Consider the following 18412-nt stretch of genomic DNA (forward strand, 5'->3'; position numbering starts at 1 on the left):
TTCTTGACAAAATTAACAGATTTTAAGTTTGACTGCGCTAGGCTAGCCATGTTTTGTTACTTCCAATGTTTGAGTTGAAATTGATACAGATCTTGTCACGTTACTCTGTGTAACAAAGTAAATATGCATATTTCCCCAGATGTTGGAAGACCTCTTTAACGCCGACCATGTGAAAGCAGTATATTAAAACATAAATCAACTAAACAACTACAGTTACCCACAGTATGAACTTTATTTCATTATATACACTTGCTTGTCACTATATAACAAAATCACTTATTCTCCAATATGCAGACGATACATACATTTACCTTGCTTTGTCACCATTCAACTACAGTCCCATACAAGTGTGAACCTATCATGACGTCACCCATTGGTTTGTGGAGTACCGTTTTGAAGCCTCCAGTTCGCATTTTGGCTGCCACCATGACAGTAAAATGGAGCCACCGCAAGCCAGCGGAGGTGACGTACTGCGTGTTCATATACGCTAATTGGCTATGCCCATGGCGGCTCGCCTGGTCACACACAATCTCGTATTACAGCTAAACAGTTCACTAAAAATATGTTTCTGAAACGATTTTAAGCGAGAAATAGTCAATGCATTAACAGAATCTAGCTTTGTATTTGATCAGCGCTGCCGAGTTTGACAGTTTGATTAGTTTCCTACACTGCACTGGACGAAGAGTTGAGAGTGACCTGTAAATCAAACAGTAGCCCCGCCAAAAAGCACACGCTGCTTTATCATCTATTTTAAATTAAATTAGACCATAATTCACTAAATGAACATCATAATGTACTGAAGAAAATGTTAAACTAGCGACTGAGACCATAAACTCATCAGGAAACTGTTTACTGAGCTCATAATTGAAGTGTCGAGTCGGCTAATTTCTCCATTAAAGTGAATGGGATCGCTGTGTTATTGCAGGCAACAGTGCTGCCACCTGCTGGAATTTAAATAGAATGCAGGTTTAAGACACTTCCAGGTTAGCTTCACTTTTCAGACCCGGAAGCTCTGTCCATTGTATATACAGTCAGTGGTCTCATACAGACGCACTGCATCTGGATAAAGGGTTACATCCCTCCATTTGCTTCCATTTCCGTCCCTGAGCTGCCAGACTGTTGGACCGTTATATAACTACGTGTCAGTCCGGTGGTAAATGGGCAGGGTAGGCGGATTGAACCCCAGAGATACTAATACCAGGTCTTCTTCTGAACATTGATACCAACCTCAACAGGATCGATACAAAGTGGATCCATCACGTTGGATCACATCCTGGGTGTCTCATCCGCATCTCCGCAGCTCAGACAGTTGACACAATGAACAGTTATTATTACTGTGTTCACACAAGCATGTGATTAAGCCAATAAAATGTCAATTATGTGTCTGCTGTAATCAATAAATTCAGATGTTCACCTGATCAAACATCAGTTTTGCTCTAAAAGTACATTAGCTGCTTTTAATAATAAAAAACCCGTCATCTATCATCCATATCTCTTCGATATCGGTGATCCAGATCAAAACCAAAACTTTGCACCATATCCCACCCAAACCTGGCCAACTGCGCCCCAGTGCTGCGTTCAGGGGCTGCTCGGAAACTACAAAGCGTGTGGTCTCTTTGTTAATATGAATTATTAATATAATAACATTTCATTGATTTTTTCTATTATAAAGTGTCATAAATGTAAAGAAACCCCTTAATCGTACATGTTGGACAATATAAAGTGTGTGTGTGTGAGTGAGAGAGAAAGAGAAAGGAAGAGGACAAAAATATGATTTCTGTATGTTTTTATTGATCCATTAAAAAAGTAAACATAATAGAATTTGGTCTAGCTGTATGCTTTTGACATGTAAAGGTGGTATTTGACAGAGCAAAGATTATGCTTGGACATATAAATCAAGTTACTTGTTTTAAATTATACTGTAAAACACAATAGTAGAATCTCTTTTAAAGCCACACGGGATCGCACAGCAGCTGGAGTGCTAGGTGATCATCCTGTTAGTGATTACAGCTGTAGACATTTCGAAAGACGCTGATATATAATTCACTCATTTAAATGAGCACATCATTCGCAGTATTGGGGAGAAACAGATAACATGTAACAGAGTTATGTAATCAGGATACAGTTAGAGAAAAAAAAGTTACATTCGGTTAAAATGGAGGATTGTAAGCAGGATTACAATTTCAAAATATCAGTAAAATGTGCCTTTAGGGGGCGCTGTCGAGCCATTTTGCTATGCCCATATGCAAGACCCTTAGAATACGTACATTTTCACCCAATTTTGTGGCACATTTTCTGAGTTTAGAGCTGGTTGGGGCAGCTACAAATGCAATAATTGAGTAATAAAATAATAATAATAATAATAATAATATTAATAATAATAATAATAACCAGTTCCTGTTTGGGCCTTAATAAGTACAATTTACTACCATGCACATGTACAATGCAGTATTTTGTCTTTAAAGCAGAAAAGTGGAACAGCTTCACAGTAAAGAAGACGTTTTGATGCTAAAAATCTTGGTTTCCATTTTCTTTTCTAAGGTTACATTGTTCTGTTGTCTTACAGAATTGTCTTTATCTGCATATTTGGCACTGAGTAACAGAAAAGTTACATTACTTTAATATTGTGATACTTCGATAAGGTTGTCAACTACATTTTTTAACAGGCAATACAAGTAATTGTATTGAATTACATTTTTAAAGTAAACCTCTGAACCCTGATAGTTAGATACACAAACACCCAATATCTGATAGTAAAAGTAATTAATCAATCAATCAATCAATAATTCTGGATTGGTATTTTGCTCATGCTGCTGTCTTAACTTTCGAATACGGGCAGAGGTTGGTATTTGACCCCTGACACTTTGGCTTTGTACACGACCACTGCACTGATCATACCAACAGCTGCAAGAAGACATCCAGCGATGAACACCAGGTTCACATTCAGGTTCAGGTTCACTGGAGAAAAAAAGAAGCGTAATTAGAATTCAGTCTCAAACAAGTCAGCTGGCTGTTAAGAAAAACACTTCCTGTTTTCATACTTGGGCTTTCGGTGAGCTCTGCCGATCTCTTCAGGCGGAGAGGACCCTGGGAAACCAGGTGCCTTGCAGTCTGGCTGACAACCTCTCTCTTTCGGCGGTGATGGTGACCGCCTGACCATGTGGAGTTGATGCATCCCCGCGAGCACCTGGTGCCGGAGTCCCCTGCTTCACACATCATGACTGAACAGCTGATGTACACCTGAATGCAACAGGACACGCCGTCATTACATCAGCAGACAAACGGAGTTATAGACAGATCCCACATAGAAGATTAAACCTGCTAGTGTCTTCGACTTACAAGTAAATACAAATGATAAGAAATTCATGGGGTTTTTTTTAAAATAAAAGTTTAAATGTAGTTGTATTTATTTGTTCCTCACCTGGTCATGCAAGCCGATGAACTTGAAGGCCTCCACACAGAACCTGAATTGGCCCTTGTGATCGGAGGAATGGATTTTAACAGTTGAGTCCACTTTACACCTATTCAGAGCACAAACAAAAAGAAAGAAAACATAAGTAACTCGATACCTTGCAATGGATGCCATTACAGGTGCTGATGATCCTACTGAAGGTGTATCAAAGGTGATAGACAACTATTCAAACTCATTCACACCTTCAGACAATTTAGTTACAACCCTCTCTTATAAAAGCTAAAACCAAATCTTTACAAATAATTTGTTATGTCCTCTGTTGCCACTAGGGGGTGCACTCAAGCCTACCCATTCTCAATGATGGGGTAGGTTGGCCAGTAGTTGGGGTTGTCATATGGTGCAGCTGTGCAGGACTCCACGAACAGCTCGGTGTTGTTGACTGAGGAGGAGGTGGCCTCTATCTGCATGTAAATCCTGTCCCCTATGTCATACTCCAGAGGGTATGAATCCGGATCAATCATGGTTTCGAATTGGCCGTTGGGATAAAACTCAAACTGGTATGTGAATGTGCCGAAGCCTTTCTCCCAGACTGTGATGTTCTTCCTGTGTGCTGTGAACCCCAGTGTCACATTCCCCCGTTTGGGGTACTGGCAGTAGAACTGCACTTCCAGCAGGTGTTTCCTAGTGATCAGGTCAGCGCTGTTGTCGACTGTGGTGATTTCATTCTTGAACATTAGGTTGTCTTCGTCTTCCTGCAGAATAAAATGTCACATATTCAGGTCTAATTCAGTGCTAATGAAAAGGAAAAGCAACACAGCAAGTGACCCTGCGGTACCTCAATCTGAGTGCCACAAGCGTTGAGCGGGATCACAGCGATGATGTGAGTGCTGTTGGAGTGTCTCTGGAGGCTGCAGTCGTTGTTGGTGGAGTCACTAAGCCGCAAATGATCCTCGTGGAGTCCAGCAAATGAAGATTTCTCAACCTCGACCCTCATTGTAGACTCCGTGCAAATCACATTGGCTTCAACTAGAGCAAGACATATATATATATATATACATTTTAACCATTTATACACGTTTATCCTGAAAACTGCATATTTTCTCAAAGATATTGTGTGATAGAAGCAATATTTTTGACATCGATATGTAACTTAATGCAGTAGCATAGTTGCTATTTATCTGCTGTAAGTAGATAGTAATCATTTATGGATGGATGGCCATGATTACACCAACCTGATAATCTGATCAGTAAGTGTGTAATACATCGGCCCTGAGTGGAGTGTATCTGCCCTCTAGTGGTCAGCTTTAAAGGTTCCCTGTGTCTTTATAATATTTGTTTAAATGTTTAAATGTTAAATGTTTCCTATTTATGCTTCTTGGCTTGCAGTACTTCCTTTCATCCTCATTTGTCAACCTGATCAGTAAGTGTGTAAATATGATAGTGTATTAGCCCTGTGTGGTGTTTCTCTGCCCTCTAGTGGTCAAAATGGCTAAAGTCAGCTTTAAAGGTTCCCTGTGGAGTTTTAGACCTCTAGTAGCTCCAGGGAGCTGTTTTTCTAAAACCGAGTTTTGTTTATCTTATGCACACCCACACTCATGGATGCCAAGAAAAGCAGCAGTGTGCCAGCCAAGAAAAGGAAGAAGAAGAAGAAGAAGAAAGGAAAGGTCAGATCAAATGAAAGTAAAAAGTACAACATTTGCCTCTGAGATGTACTGGAGTTAGATTGCACCACTGAACATGACTGTTTCTTTCAAGGAAACTATAAAGAAATATATTATTCAAATTGTGCTTCAGCTCTAAGTGGATAGGTTTCAGTTAATATGAATAAAGAATCTTGCTGGTATTTCTGTGTGAGGGAAGACTTTTGCTTACAATGGATGATCCAGACTTTTGTTTTGTAACAAGGTTTACACAAAATGTTGACAGTGAAGTAGCACTCACCTTGTTTCTTCCCAATGTCCACTACAACACACCTCATCTCAGACTGATAGATGCCAGACCTGGAAAGCATCAGTGAGCACTTTAATACTTTAACTGATGAGAGTAATAACGATTTGCAATGTTACATTTCAGTTATTAATCAAAGTAACTAAGTCACATTACTGTGTTCCCAGAATGTTTTTGTTCAGCCTGTGGTGTTAAGCAACCTTTAATGATTAGTAAAAATAATAAAACAGCCTGCTTGCAGAAACATTAAAGTAAATAAAAATAAATGAAATATTTACATATACACAATATATGCTGTACCATCACCAGGTTCAATAGGCTGCAATGCTTTTAGTTTTCAGTTGACTCCTCCTCTAATGTTAATAATTGTGATAGTAATATAAGTAACGTAACTATACTAGGTAATAATTTAAGTAATATGATTACTTTTTAGACAAGTAATAAGGAAAAAGTTACTTATTACCAAACACTTCTGATTTGTCATTAATAAAGTCAATACTGAATAATTATAAAGTCTTTTAAATCTTGGCAGTTTCATAGGTTCCTCATTTGTTCCTAAAAAACACCAAACACAGAGGAATGTTACTCACTGTGAGGTTGGGGTGGGGTGGTAATGGGAATGGTGTGTGGGTTGAAAGCCGGTCACAGCAGCCCTGCAAAATATGTGAAAAGTTAAATAATGGTTTTACACTCACACACATACTAATTCTGTGGTTAACGAAATGAACCCTCGGCTCACCCTGTCACTGCTTCAACAGCGAAGCAGATTGCGTAATGATCTCCCAGGTCATCTACGGTAGGCGTCCAGCGAATGACAAACTCGTCATGGTGCTTGTGTTTGCTGATGTTCAGCGGTCCACTGATGATGATATCGTGTATTCTGTACGAAAGTAAACCAGAGATTTCCTCGATGATGCTGATGTTATCTCACTTGCTGAAATGATGAGAATGTTTTGCTGCCACTTTGATCATGTTGCTTTTCACTTACGTTGCGTATGAAGCTTGGGCTTTGACTTTTATCTCCACTTCTTTGTTGACCTCTGCTTGGATGTGTTCTCCGTTTTTAGGTGTTGGGGACACAAACTTTGGCAGGTAGAGTCCCTCTTGACACGAGGGAGCAGCTGGGTCCACTGGAGTTAAAAAAAGAAAGATGACCTTAAATTCCAACTGCACACTAGTAAAAAAAAATCCTTGTTTCTCGAAAACAAAAAATAATCTTGTAAAGCATGTTCTACACATTAAGGTGGTGTTTAAAGTGATTAAGTGTGAATTAGCTAATTAAAATGTGGTCAAACAATTATTAGGATAAGTAAAACATCACTTACCAAGTAAAGAGAACTGCAAAGGTAGTTTACTGAGAGGAGCAGTGGAGGCATGCAGGTGTGTCGTGGTGGTAGTGTAGATTGGGGTGGTTGTAGTAGGTTCTGGAGTAGTTGTAGTATACCACCACCATGGGGTTGTGGTCGGTGCTGTGGTTGTGGTCGGTGCTGTGGTTGTGGTTGTGGTCAGTGCTGTAGTTGTGGTTGTGGTCGGTGCTGTGGTTGTGGTTGTGGTCAGTGCTGTAGTTGTGGTTGTGGTCGGTGCTGCGGTTGTTGTCGGTGCTGTGGTTGTGGTTGTGGTCGGTGCTGCGGTTGTGGTCAGTGCTGCGGTTGTGGTCGGTGCTGCGGTTGTGGTCGGTGCTGCGGTTGTGGTCGGTGCTGTAGTTGTGGTTGTGGTCGGTGCTGCGGTTGTGGTCGGTGATGTGGTTGTGGTCGGTGCTGTGGTTGTGGTCGGTGCTGTGGTTGTGGTTGTGGTCGGTGCTGTGGTTGTGGTCGGTGCTGTGGTTGTGGTTGTGGTCGGTGCTGCGGTTGTGGTCGGTGCTGTGGTTGTGGTCGGTGCTGTGGTTGATGTATGCCACCACCATGGGGTTGTGGTTGGTGCTGCGGTTGTGGTCGGGGCTGTTGTTGTGGTCGGTGCTGCGGTTGATGTATGCCACCACCATGGGGTTGTGGTCTGTGCTGCAGTTGTAGTGTACCACCACCACCATGGGGTTGTGGTTGGTGCTGCGGTTGTGGTCGGGGCTGTTGTTGTGGTCGGTGTTGTGGTTGTAGTATGCCACCACCATGGGGTTGTGGTCTGTGCTGCAGTTGTAGTGTACCACCACCACCATGGGGTTGTGGTTGGTGCTGCGGTTGTGGTCGGGGCTGTTGTTGTGGTCGGTGTTGTGGTTGTAGTATGCCACCACCATGGGATTGTGGTTGGTGCTGGTGCAGTGGTTGTGGGATACCATGACGAGTATGTGGGAGCTGCTCTCTTTCTCCTCATAGACAGTGGAGCCCTGAGGGATGTGGATCCGTCGGTGTAGGCCACAGTGATGCTTCTTTTAGGGAAGTCCTCCACCACCATCTCAAATCCATAAACGCTGGGGTTGGCACTGGCGTAGTTGTAGTGTAATGTGCAAGAGCCCTAACAGTATGGAGAATAAGTAGCTTAGTGAGGCAAAGCATCAGTCCAGTATTGTACAACGTATTAAGAAACTTCAACTAACCTGATCTAAGTGGAAGCCTGAAGGTTGGTCACACCTGCTGCACTCTGTTCCTGGATTATTTCCATATCTGCATCGGACTTGGTCACCATCAGGATCAAAGGAAATCAGCTTGTATGTCCGTGGGCAGTTCTGAGGCACTCTTTAATAGACACATCAACAGTTAGTAACAGGATAAAACTTTCTATTAAGGTCATGTAATACATTATAAGCACAATCATAAGACATTATAATTCATTTACATTGCTTTATTAAAACATTTAGCAATGCATTAGCACTTATGAGGTTTATAATGTATATTATGTTTATCATTCATATTGCTTTATTGACATTTGTTACATTTGTAAACCTTCTTACAAGTTGTCACATATGATTATAAACATTTGAGTATATAAACAAGAGTTTTATAAAGACTTGCATTGTAATAATATTAAATTATTATTATTCAGGACATTCATTTCAGTAGTTTTGGACTCCTGTAGCTATCTGGCTGCCACAATGTCTCTTTTGTACGACCACTGGGGGACAGCAAAGTAGGAACTTTTCCTCAGGTTTTTAAATAAAATGATTAAAGGTTAGTCTTCGTGTAAACTGCAGGGGACTTACCGTAGGAAAGGTAGAATGGCAATGTCCGGTGATCTGTTTGGTTTTCCAGTGTCAGATCTTGTTCCCAAATCCACATGTGTCAGTAGATTCCAATTATCAACCGAGTTACGAGTCGGGATCCAACAACAGCTAGCAGCACTGGTACGTGAGGAAACAACACTTTTGAAAAAAAGCATCTTACCAACAGCAAATACAACTGAACATGCAACTGAAGGTCCAGTGTGTCACACTGAGGAGGATCTATTGGCAGGAATATAATATTCAGAGGTATGTTTTCATTAGTGTTCAATCGCCTGAAAGTAAGAATCAATGTGTTTTTGGTACCTTAGTTTTTTTTTTATTTCTACCACTAGGGGGTCTCTGACATCAAAACAGTAACAAGAACAAAGTTTTATGATGTTGTGAAGTAGCGTGGGATCATGGGAGTTGAATTATCCACAGAGGTCTCCTCCCACTGCTTCTCCCACGCTTTTGGACAGACAAAGGACGTCCCGGAGGGACTGCGAGCCGAGCTGCTGCTAACGTTAGCTCAGCTTGAACATTGTTGGAAACATTTGTGATAATTTAAATACACAACTCAACTACATATAGAACATGTTTCATATTATAGCATTAAACCGCCATGTTTCTACAGTAGCCCAGGACGGACAAACCAAACACTGGCTCTTGGACCTTTTGTGTTTTTCTTGAGTTTCGCAGCCACCGTAGTTTCTCCTACACACTTGGAAGGCTGAACTGTCTTTAAATGGTTGCAATCTGTAACTCCACCACTAGATGCCACTAAATCCTACACACTGGACCTTTAAGCACAGATAATGAATAAGATGATTCACCTCAAACTTCATTCAATAAATACGAACAGCAGCAAGAATATTAATATGATTTCAGTAACACAAACAGCTCACCTCATTTGAAAAGGTCTGTCACTGGGGACATTTCTCCTAATGACGGTTTCAGTTTCACACCATTGGCTGTTATATTGTGGTGCATTGGTGCTCCTGTCAAGTACGCCTCTCTGATATCTGGTATTTTGGCCACAGTTGCCGGAGTAGCAATTCCAGCTGTGGGAATACTGACACCCATCGTAGGTCGCCCTGTTGCGAATGTCCACCTGTGGAAAAAGATACGATTGATTAAGAGTTGAACTGTACAGCGAGTGTTGTATGTTCTGTAAATTACATTTCTGTGTATTTTGTTTTTGTTGTATATTAAGTAGCGATGATGTGAAGATGTATTCAAGAGAAGTCCACTGACACCGTCTTGATCGTATATATAAAAAGGTTTATCACAAAAAAAGTTCAGCATCAATACAAGCACTCGAGAACTTGGAGAGCATTCAGCCAAATACAACTCTGTCTTATCTGCATCAAACTTAGACCTTTATAGGTCTCTTGTTTTTAAAGAAAATAGAAAAAAAAACATCCAGTTCTAATAAAGATGTGCAATGTATAGAGGAAGATCGAGGGGGGGTTTCGAGAGGCACCAGATGGGCCCCTCACATTCCAGGAGAAAAGAATTCAATACAATCCACCTTTATTTGTTAAGCACTTTAAAAACAACCAAAGTTGACCAAAGTGCTGTACAGGAGAATAAATAAGACATCATAAATGTAAACAGTGATGATGATGATGATGATGAAGACCACTGTGAGGAATATAGACAGTGATGGCGACAACACTGGAAAGCCATATAGATATCATTAAAAGTCACTCACCTTAAATGTGCCATCAGGGTTTCTTCCTTTGTAGGTGAAGGTCACGGTTCCCCCAAAGTGATGTGATGCAGACGCCAGTGAGACCAGGAGCAGCTGAAGCAGGAGCGCCAGTGTGGAAGCCATGGTGCATCAAACTCTGTCCTCTGCCTCTCACATCCACCTGCAGCAGCATCCTTATATACAGTTACAGGTAGGCTGGAGAAGCTGGTGCCAGTCCTGCCAAGTTTAATGGTATGTGCACATGTTTTCAGAACAAAAGGCCAGCTGCAAAACTGGTTTCACTGAATAAACAAAGTGAATAAAATCATTCTATACTGCAGAGCACATAGCACGATAATGAAACATAACGAATGTTGGGGAATTGAAACTGAAACAATGAATTCTGTCCCATCCTTTCTCTTTAAGGGACTCCTTTTCTATTGATGAACCTGATGACCCCTGAATATTATATTCAGTGCATAAAAATAACAGTGGAGAGTAGCTGATAAACTGTACAATGAACCAGTGAACTCAATACCTGCAGGAAGTTTGGATGAATTCTGATTTTTTCCTGTCAATATTGATCAGAGATGAGTTTTTCTGATATTTTTAGGAACTTTTAATATAATTGTGTACAATATATATATTTTATTTTTTCAACAATCATACACACTGGTGTTTATTTCTCCCTAACGCTTGGTTTATTAGCTCTTTGTTGTTTTAACTGCACACTTTTCTAATGCACGATGAGGCTGTTTATAAGTGAAGACTGTGAGTATAGCTTGTGTTCAGGTCTTCATAGCTTAGATCTCAAACAATAACTTAAACTTTAAATATAACACATTTTCTTAAGATTAAGAAGGCATTGTGGCCCCTGTGTAGCTTTGGTGACTCCTAGTGGGGGTCCTAACCCCCAGGTTGGTACATATGTATGTACAGACAACTTTTTAAACTGACATGGTTGCATTGAAAGGTGAGTAAATAAGTTATTTATCACATTTCTTTCAATCTAGCTGTAAGAACCGTAAACTATTAAATTAAAGTTCCCCTCCAAACATTTTATTAATACATATAAACAAATAGTCTGCTTGGAACTAGGGATGGGGCCGATCCGATCCAGTATTGGTATCGGGACCGATACCAGCGCAATTCACGTATCGGATTTTCCCGATCCAACCTGCGGAGACATCCGATATCCATGAGCCATGTCTGCGTTAACGTTGTCTGCTGAAATGACTCCACAGGTGATTCCTGCCGGCCAGTCTGCTAGCTGGCCGCAAACTGTGGAATGGTGATTCAGAGAGGAGGAAGCTCCCTCGCGTCGTACACTACGAACGCAATCAAACATTTAAAAAAGCACCATACGAAAGAGCACAAGGATTATTGGGTCAAAATGAGAACCACCACTTGATTGTTAAAGTAGTATTTCAGTTCTTACACGATACAGGGCTACATATGAACATTTGAAGCAGTAACATTATCCTTAAAGTGACTTCCTGAGGAGGGCAGTAATAGACCTTAAGCGTCTAAACCATAGACATGTCTGTGGTCTAAACTGCTGGAAATCCATATGAAGAAGAAGAGCAGGGGCAGAAAGACAAAAGGAGCTGTCAGGAATCACTTCTGGAGTCATTCCAAAAACACAGTAAACTCCAGGCAGACAACGTGAAAGCTAAAGGGATTAGTGTGTGTGTGTGTGTGTGCGTGTGTGTGTGTGTGTAAGATGTTTACACTTATTGCACTTTTCTTATATTTCAAATATTTGATATTTTGGGAATTTAATATTCCTGATTTGACCTGAATTTTTATCTTCTTAAAGCATCTTTCTTTCCTAGATGTTTTTCTTGTTTTATCAAGATTTTATGTCACAAACTGAGCCGCACAGCCACAACGAAGGAGGCAGACGCACACCACCAAGCCAATTAACAAATGATTAATTTATGAAAAGATGAAAAAAAAAGAAAACTTAAACAAGCATGTGAAACCAGTGAGATCAGCGGTTGTAGGTGAGTGCATGAGTGGAGAAGTGCTGCGTTGTAACGGTCAAACTAAACCCAAATGGTGGTCTCAGGCAGGAGAGAGAACCAGGACTGAGCTCCACGACAGTCTGTGTGTAGAACTTGAAGGTGCTCTTTGTACAAACTACACATAGTACACATATACAGACAGTATACACATATATGCACATATAACACGGGAGTCACATCATTAATTTGTCTGTGAGTTCAACGCTCTTATAGCGCAGGGTACAAAACTTTTTCCAAAGCGTGCCTTTTTGTAGAGCAGCTGTCTGTATCTATGGCCAGATGGAAGAAGGGTGAAGCATGAGTTGAGAGGGTGGCTGGGATCTGGAATTTGGTGCTTTTAACGCTGACAGTAGGACAATAGTCACTTCAACACTTAGACAAAGCTTCTGTTGTAACAAGAAAATTTTGACTCCTGCCCAGGTTTGACCTGCTTGTCAGGTGATGATTCATGTGACTTTAAACTGAGTTCAGGTCAGAAGGCCAGGATGTTTTACTCCAACCTCAAATGCACAGATACCTCTCGCGTTGATATTGCTGCATAACATTTATATATACATATATAAAGAAGCTGATCATCACAGACCAGTTTATAGTATACTTTATACCAGTATATTAGCATTCAGGATCATGTCTGCCTACATGGCATGTGAACATCTTGGTCCTCTGCTCATTAACTTTCATTATGAGGCTGTGCTTTGGATTGTTTATAGCTTGTTTTTAAATGGAAGGTTTCAGGTCACAAACCTGTGCTTAATACACTCTGCCGGTCTGTTTCTCAGGCTAAATCTACAAGGAAGTAAATACGCATAGATAAATACTACATAATTCCAGTAGGCTTATCAGTGCTCAAGTGTCATTTGGCATCAATGAAAGCTGTGAGAAACCTGAACATGAGCGATTATCTGGATGTATGTAGGGCGAGGCAACATAATGCTCCACTTCACTTGAATAGTTCACATAGCCCACTGAAGGTGAAACTAAAAGTTCAATCTCATGTAGTCATCAATATTTTATTATCTTTACTGATGTGCTGAGTGTGGATGAAACAGAGACGCAGGAACTAGATTGTTATTACAGACGATGAATATTGCTGATGTAGTGGCTATCTAAAAGAAAATCTCTTTCTATAATGTCTGGTGCACCACAACAGTGATTATAGAGCATTATAAAAGTATTATAATGTAATACAACTATTCAATTTCTAATACACAATGCCAAAATAATATCAGTGAGTGATGAGCAATTATGAACTATTAAGATGATTAAAAGTCTTCCACGAGAGTCTGACACTCCCTCAGAGAGTCTGACTGTCTGACTCACTGTCATTAAACTGGCAATAACGTGAAATACTAGTTTATTCTGTCACTATACTGCATTTGTAAAGGATTCAGCTCTCAACATTAATTTATCAGTACAAATTATTACAGTTTAGTTAAGTCATATACTGTAGTATACCTATTCCCTTATTTCTATATTCTGTATATTGCCATATATTGTATTTTAATGTACATAAACTCTTATTATATTTATAATATATGTATTTTCTTTTTTGTGATCAAATTTTTTATTGTGTTATGATGGTGATAAAATAATAAAATAAAACTTCGATATTTGAATGAATATTTATGAGAAAACCAGCATAAACTGTAGGACACATGGCCGCTGTAACGGGAACAGTGCGGAGCAGAGAGAGTCAAAAGTTCAACAATAAACAAATAAACACATAAATAAATAACTGGTACGGTGCTCAGCATCAGCTTCAACAAATATCTTTGGAGAACATTTAAAGTTGGAGTTTGTACAATTGGGTGACAAAGGAATAAATGAGTGGAGAATGGAAGTCACACACTGTGTCACAGATTTTGGTGAAACTGGATCTTATTTTACGGCTGCTCTGCCTCCACTCTCTGGGATTTACAGTTGGGGGACTGGGTGCTAAGAGCAGTGGGAGAGTGAAGGACCTTTGGGTGGCAGAGGGAGAAGTTTTCATGCGACAGGGTGGAGGAACGCTGATGGAGAGCAGCGATGGTAGTATCAGAACCGGAGCTGGGCGAGCAGTCAATGTAACCGGTCAGGCTCACCAGCTTTTATGGACACAGTTTCCTCCCACGTCCTCTTCAGCGCCTTCACCGCTGCCATTAGCTAAGAAGAGAAAAATGAGAGCGACACCACCGGGCAAGAGTGAATGGGAGTGGCAGACGGCGAGCTGCTGTTAGACTAGTCAGTAATATCAGCTGCTTGCTATGTCTTATGTTGTTGCACTCACTTGATGTCTGGCTGTTACCAACTGTCGACTCATAATTAATGTAATCATAACCAACTGTCTATGTTTACCACCGTGTTACTGCAACTGGAGACACCAAATCTTTCATTGTGTTTGCTTTAAAACCTCAAATGAGGAAATATCTTTTGGAAGAATGCTGTTCATTCCACCTTTGATTAGAAACTATTCCAAGAAGCTGTTCTGTGGTTCAGGTTGGAACAGCACCTTACTGAGACAATTAATGGTGGTTTCATTTTCGCCACTGGTGATGGCGTCAGTCTTTCAAACCTTTCTGGGTCTTTCACACCATGATGATCTCACACAGCCACATGAATAAAGACGTGAACAGAAGCAAATTACCCTGGGAGGAGGCAGCTTTTGTATACAACGTGATCTCCTGACCCGATTAATCACGCTAAGGTTGGGCAATGCCAGTCAGATGAGGGTGTAAGAATGTGAGGAGACTGCTTAAGAATGCTTTAGGTTTCGTAATGAATAATAAAGGCACAGTAAGACAACAGGATAATATAAAATATGAAACAGCTGGTATTGGTTAAACAATCAAATGTATTCACTCAGGAATGATGTCAACTGATGCCAGGAAAAAAGAAATGAAAACAAATGCTCATCAGACCAGTTGGTCTTCTTGTGGTGTTACAGATGGTACTGATCTCTGCTGAGGAGGGAAGGAGCCTGAAAACCAGTTCCCAACCATGTCATAAAAGAAACAACTCTTATACTTTCACAATGAAAAAATGGCCCCTAATTTAGGTGACATGTGACATATTATCAAGCAACCAGTGACCAAACATCATACCACCTGTCTCAGTGACATTGATCTGGATGTGATTCCCTGTTTAGACACAATCACACTGAGCTGTGCCTGTGATAATACACCTTTCTCATGCCTCTGTCTAACAGAGGCACAAAACGAAAAACTACTCAGTCAGACTTTGAACTTGCAATAATTAATTACGGCCACTTGGGGGCAGTGTAAACAAGTTGTAAACATGATTTCTAAGTTAAATTCAGTGTTACCAGAATGAGTTTCAAAGCCTAGTTTCAAGTTCCAAGTTCCAAAAATTGACTCACTACGACAGTGTTGGGCAGCAAGACATTACCAGTAATAGGATTACAGTAATATTACTTTCCCCAGTAACTCGTAGTGGAACAAATTACCCGTACATTTCAGTAATATTATTAGTTACCCCCATAAAAATAATATATCACAACCTTACTTTTGTTGTCAACCTTTACTGATTTGAAATCCAATAACATCCTTGGATTCATTTTAGTAATCCTGCATGTCAAGAAGCTGGAAACTAGCTTGGCAGATGGAAACGTTTGAAATATTCAAGTTTCTTTGATCTTAAACAAAACTGGAGAAAAAGAGTAATATAACTTGTAGAGTAACTAATTACTGTTAGTAATGAGTAAAGTAGTAATATTACTTCTGAACAAATCTTTGTTTCGTTACCTATTTCAACCGACATGTCCTGTTGTATCAGGCTTAGACTGAATGTGATTTAGAACAAATTATATGTTTATTTCTCAGTCATGCATGCAACTGTATGATGTGTACATTTGTTATTTATTTGTTTTGATACTGATTTGCACTGTGTAGTTTACTTGAGCTTGTAATAAACTTTGAATCATTTGTTAATTTATAGCAGACATTTAACAACTAAAAGTGCTTCCATGGTTCAGGCTGGGTTTGGGCTCACACCAGATTTTCTCTGGGTTGAGTTGGGCCTCATTTTTTTAGCCCAATCACAGCTGTACTTCTGAAAAGAGTAAAAGTAATGAGTAATACATTTAATCTTTTGAGATTAGCCCAAAACTGCCAACAATGAAATGACTCCAGTATGTAGAAATATTATGTAGTACATGTGTAGTATGGAGAATGTAACACATATATACTGGGATTAGTGGGCATCTGTAAAGGGGAACCTCGTGGGTACAAAAACGATCTTGTTTGCGGCACCTAATTCAGATATAGTCAGATAGAAACACCCAAATAAACAAATACAAATAAAACACCCACATTTCTTGCAGTTGGTTTAATGTTAGAAGTCCAAGATCTTGGATCTTATCACATAGCATTAAACCAACAACAAGAGGTTGTTCAGTGATAATTCCTTCAACTTAATTTAATTTCAAAAACTAGATCCTTCTTATTCTTTTAGGATTTACACATGGTTGTCCATGTCTTTATTTTTTCTCTTTTATTTTTTATCACCTTCAATTGGTTCAAAATGCTGCTGCTCTGATTATCATCATCATTCAAGATAACATTATCACGTAACTCCCATTCTGGGCTGCCTGCATAGGCTTCCCATTCATTTCTGCATTGATTTTTAAGATTTTGTTGTTTTGAATTTTAAACAGTTAAAATACTGCATTCCGTAAGGCTAAATTTAGGTATACCAGAAGGGATGCAGAACAGCTGGTACGTTGCCAGCTATTAACAATGCCAGTGCCAGTAATTCACCATTGTGCCTGGCAATGTCGTTGGACTACCTAAGCTGAATTACTGCACAAAGGTAATATGAGGCCACTTTACGATCACAGTTTAATCACACATCTGTTGTCTTCAGCATGAATGAAAACTCTTTTTTCAGTAACATGATAATGTGCATTTACAAAAGGTGGAAGAGTGTCTGTATATATAGAAATTAGCATAACACATAATACTAATCATGAATAATACTATTAGATTGTATTGACATATTCATATGGCTGGTGTAGTTTGTTGCTGTGTATACCACTGACCTTTAGGCAACACTTGTCCTCAGACTTTTCGACCTGTCCCAGTGACTTCCACGTACACTTGCTTACTGTTTCCAATTTCCCTCTTCAAACCTGCCTGTACTTACACTGTAATAATAATATAATAATAATATAGTATAGCCCATTTTCCCAAGTCAATGCTAGGTAAACCTGAAATCATGCATCATGCAAGTCCTGAGCTGCACTGCTGCGCAAAGGTAATATGAGGCCACTTTACAAGAGCTCTTTTTAATAACATGAAGGCTCATTCATATCCAGTATTTATAATGATGTAAGTCTGAGCATAGGGAAGGTAAGATTTAAACCTGCACAGGCAGAAAAGTTTAAGATGCAAAGAACAAAAACATCTTTGTATTTGTAAAAATCAATTTTTATTTAGATATAAAATCATTGGTTTAGGCCATATGCCTTTTTTATTCATTTTATTTTATGTGACCAATAATTTTATCTTTATATTGATTTATCCTTTTTAAATTGTTTCTAAAGTAATACAATCATAATGAGTTGCATGGTATATTATTTTGCATCGCATCATATTGCGTTTAATCGCATTGGGTTGTATCACTATAGGGGCTTCATGTTCAACAAGCAGGGACTCAGTTTGGATGTTTGATATAAAGAGCAATTTATTGTCCAACTTTATGGTAATGGTTGTGGTGGATGCGGATCTAAAGGGTGATGAGTTATAATAACACTTCAGGCGACTAAAGGAAGGAGGAACCAGAGTTGAGTTACTGCAGGGATGATTAGTGGATTGGCTTCAGGTGTGCAGCTTCGAGCAGGTGTGGAGGAGAATCAGGCCCACAGCAGAGAGAATGATGCCACACAGATACAGACACAGACAAGAATGAGAAGAAACATGGGGGAGAGGGAGAACACAGGGAAACACGGGGAAACCTGCTGCTTATATGGCTGGTAGTTTGCTGATGTGTGTCCTTCTGGCCTTGTCTACGATACTTTACTTGTATGCAACACGTCTCCTTTTATCTTCATAATATAGTATTTTCATTAAATAATGTTATTATACAATAGACCATTTCACTGTGGTTGTAACTGTAAAACAACATTCTCTGAATTTAGAAATGTTAATCCAAAAAACAATTAACAATATATTAATACTATCTATTGACTAGAATATTTGCATGCTGCA

The 18412-nt window shown here is 39.6% G+C and overlaps 2 protein-coding genes and 1 long non-coding RNA gene across 13 annotated transcripts in view; 1 reads left to right on the forward strand and 2 right to left on the reverse strand.

The window, feature by feature from the left end:
• The window catches only part of LOC127351321 (uncharacterized), a 61652-nt gene that overhangs the window by 33768 nt on the left and 9472 nt on the right, over positions 1-18412 (reverse strand). The window lies entirely within an intron of this gene.
• The window catches only part of LOC127351356 (uncharacterized), a 54014-nt gene that overhangs the window by 29407 nt on the left and 6195 nt on the right, over positions 1-18412 (forward strand). The window lies entirely within an intron of this gene.
• On the reverse strand, positions 1772-10368 carry LOC127351322 (uncharacterized). 2 transcript variants are annotated; one of them, XM_051378761.1, is made up of 15 exons: positions 10204-10368; positions 9395-9600; positions 8490-8627; positions 7887-8025; positions 7043-7804; positions 6685-6814; positions 6348-6489; positions 6099-6239; positions 5950-6012; positions 5354-5412; positions 4248-4438; positions 3761-4164; positions 3422-3521; positions 3042-3240; positions 1772-2958 (listed from the first exon to the last, which is right to left on the reverse strand). In XM_051378761.1, exons 1-15 carry the CDS (start codon positions 10324-10326, stop codon positions 2819-2821), a joined length of 2937 nt encoding a protein of 978 aa, XP_051234721.1. In that variant the 5' UTR covers positions 10327-10368; the 3' UTR covers positions 1772-2818. The 2 variants fall into 2 exon arrangements, with proteins under 2 accessions (XP_051234721.1, XP_051234720.1); XM_051378760.1 differs by having other exon boundaries at positions 6685-7804.

Source organism: Dicentrarchus labrax, unplaced genomic scaffold, assembly GCF_905237075.1.
Source record: "Dicentrarchus labrax unplaced genomic scaffold, dlabrax2021, whole genome shotgun sequence".
Lineage (NCBI taxonomy): Eukaryota > Metazoa > Chordata > Actinopteri > Moronidae > Dicentrarchus > Dicentrarchus labrax.

Excerpts from the sequence above, each read along its gene's own strand:
- LOC127351322 (XM_051378760.1), bottom strand. The coding sequence starts at position 10,326 with ATGGCTTCCACACTGGCGCTCCTGCTTCAGCTGCTCCTGGTCTCACTG. Across the intron at positions 9,601-10,203 it reads ACCCTGATGGCACATTTAAG|GTGGACATTCGCAACAGGGC; the intron begins GTGAGTGACTTT and ends CTTTTTCCACAG. Across the intron at positions 7,805-7,886 it reads CAGGCTTCCACTTAGATCAG|GGCTCTTGCACATTACACTA; the intron begins GTTAGTTGAAGT and ends CCATACTGTTAG.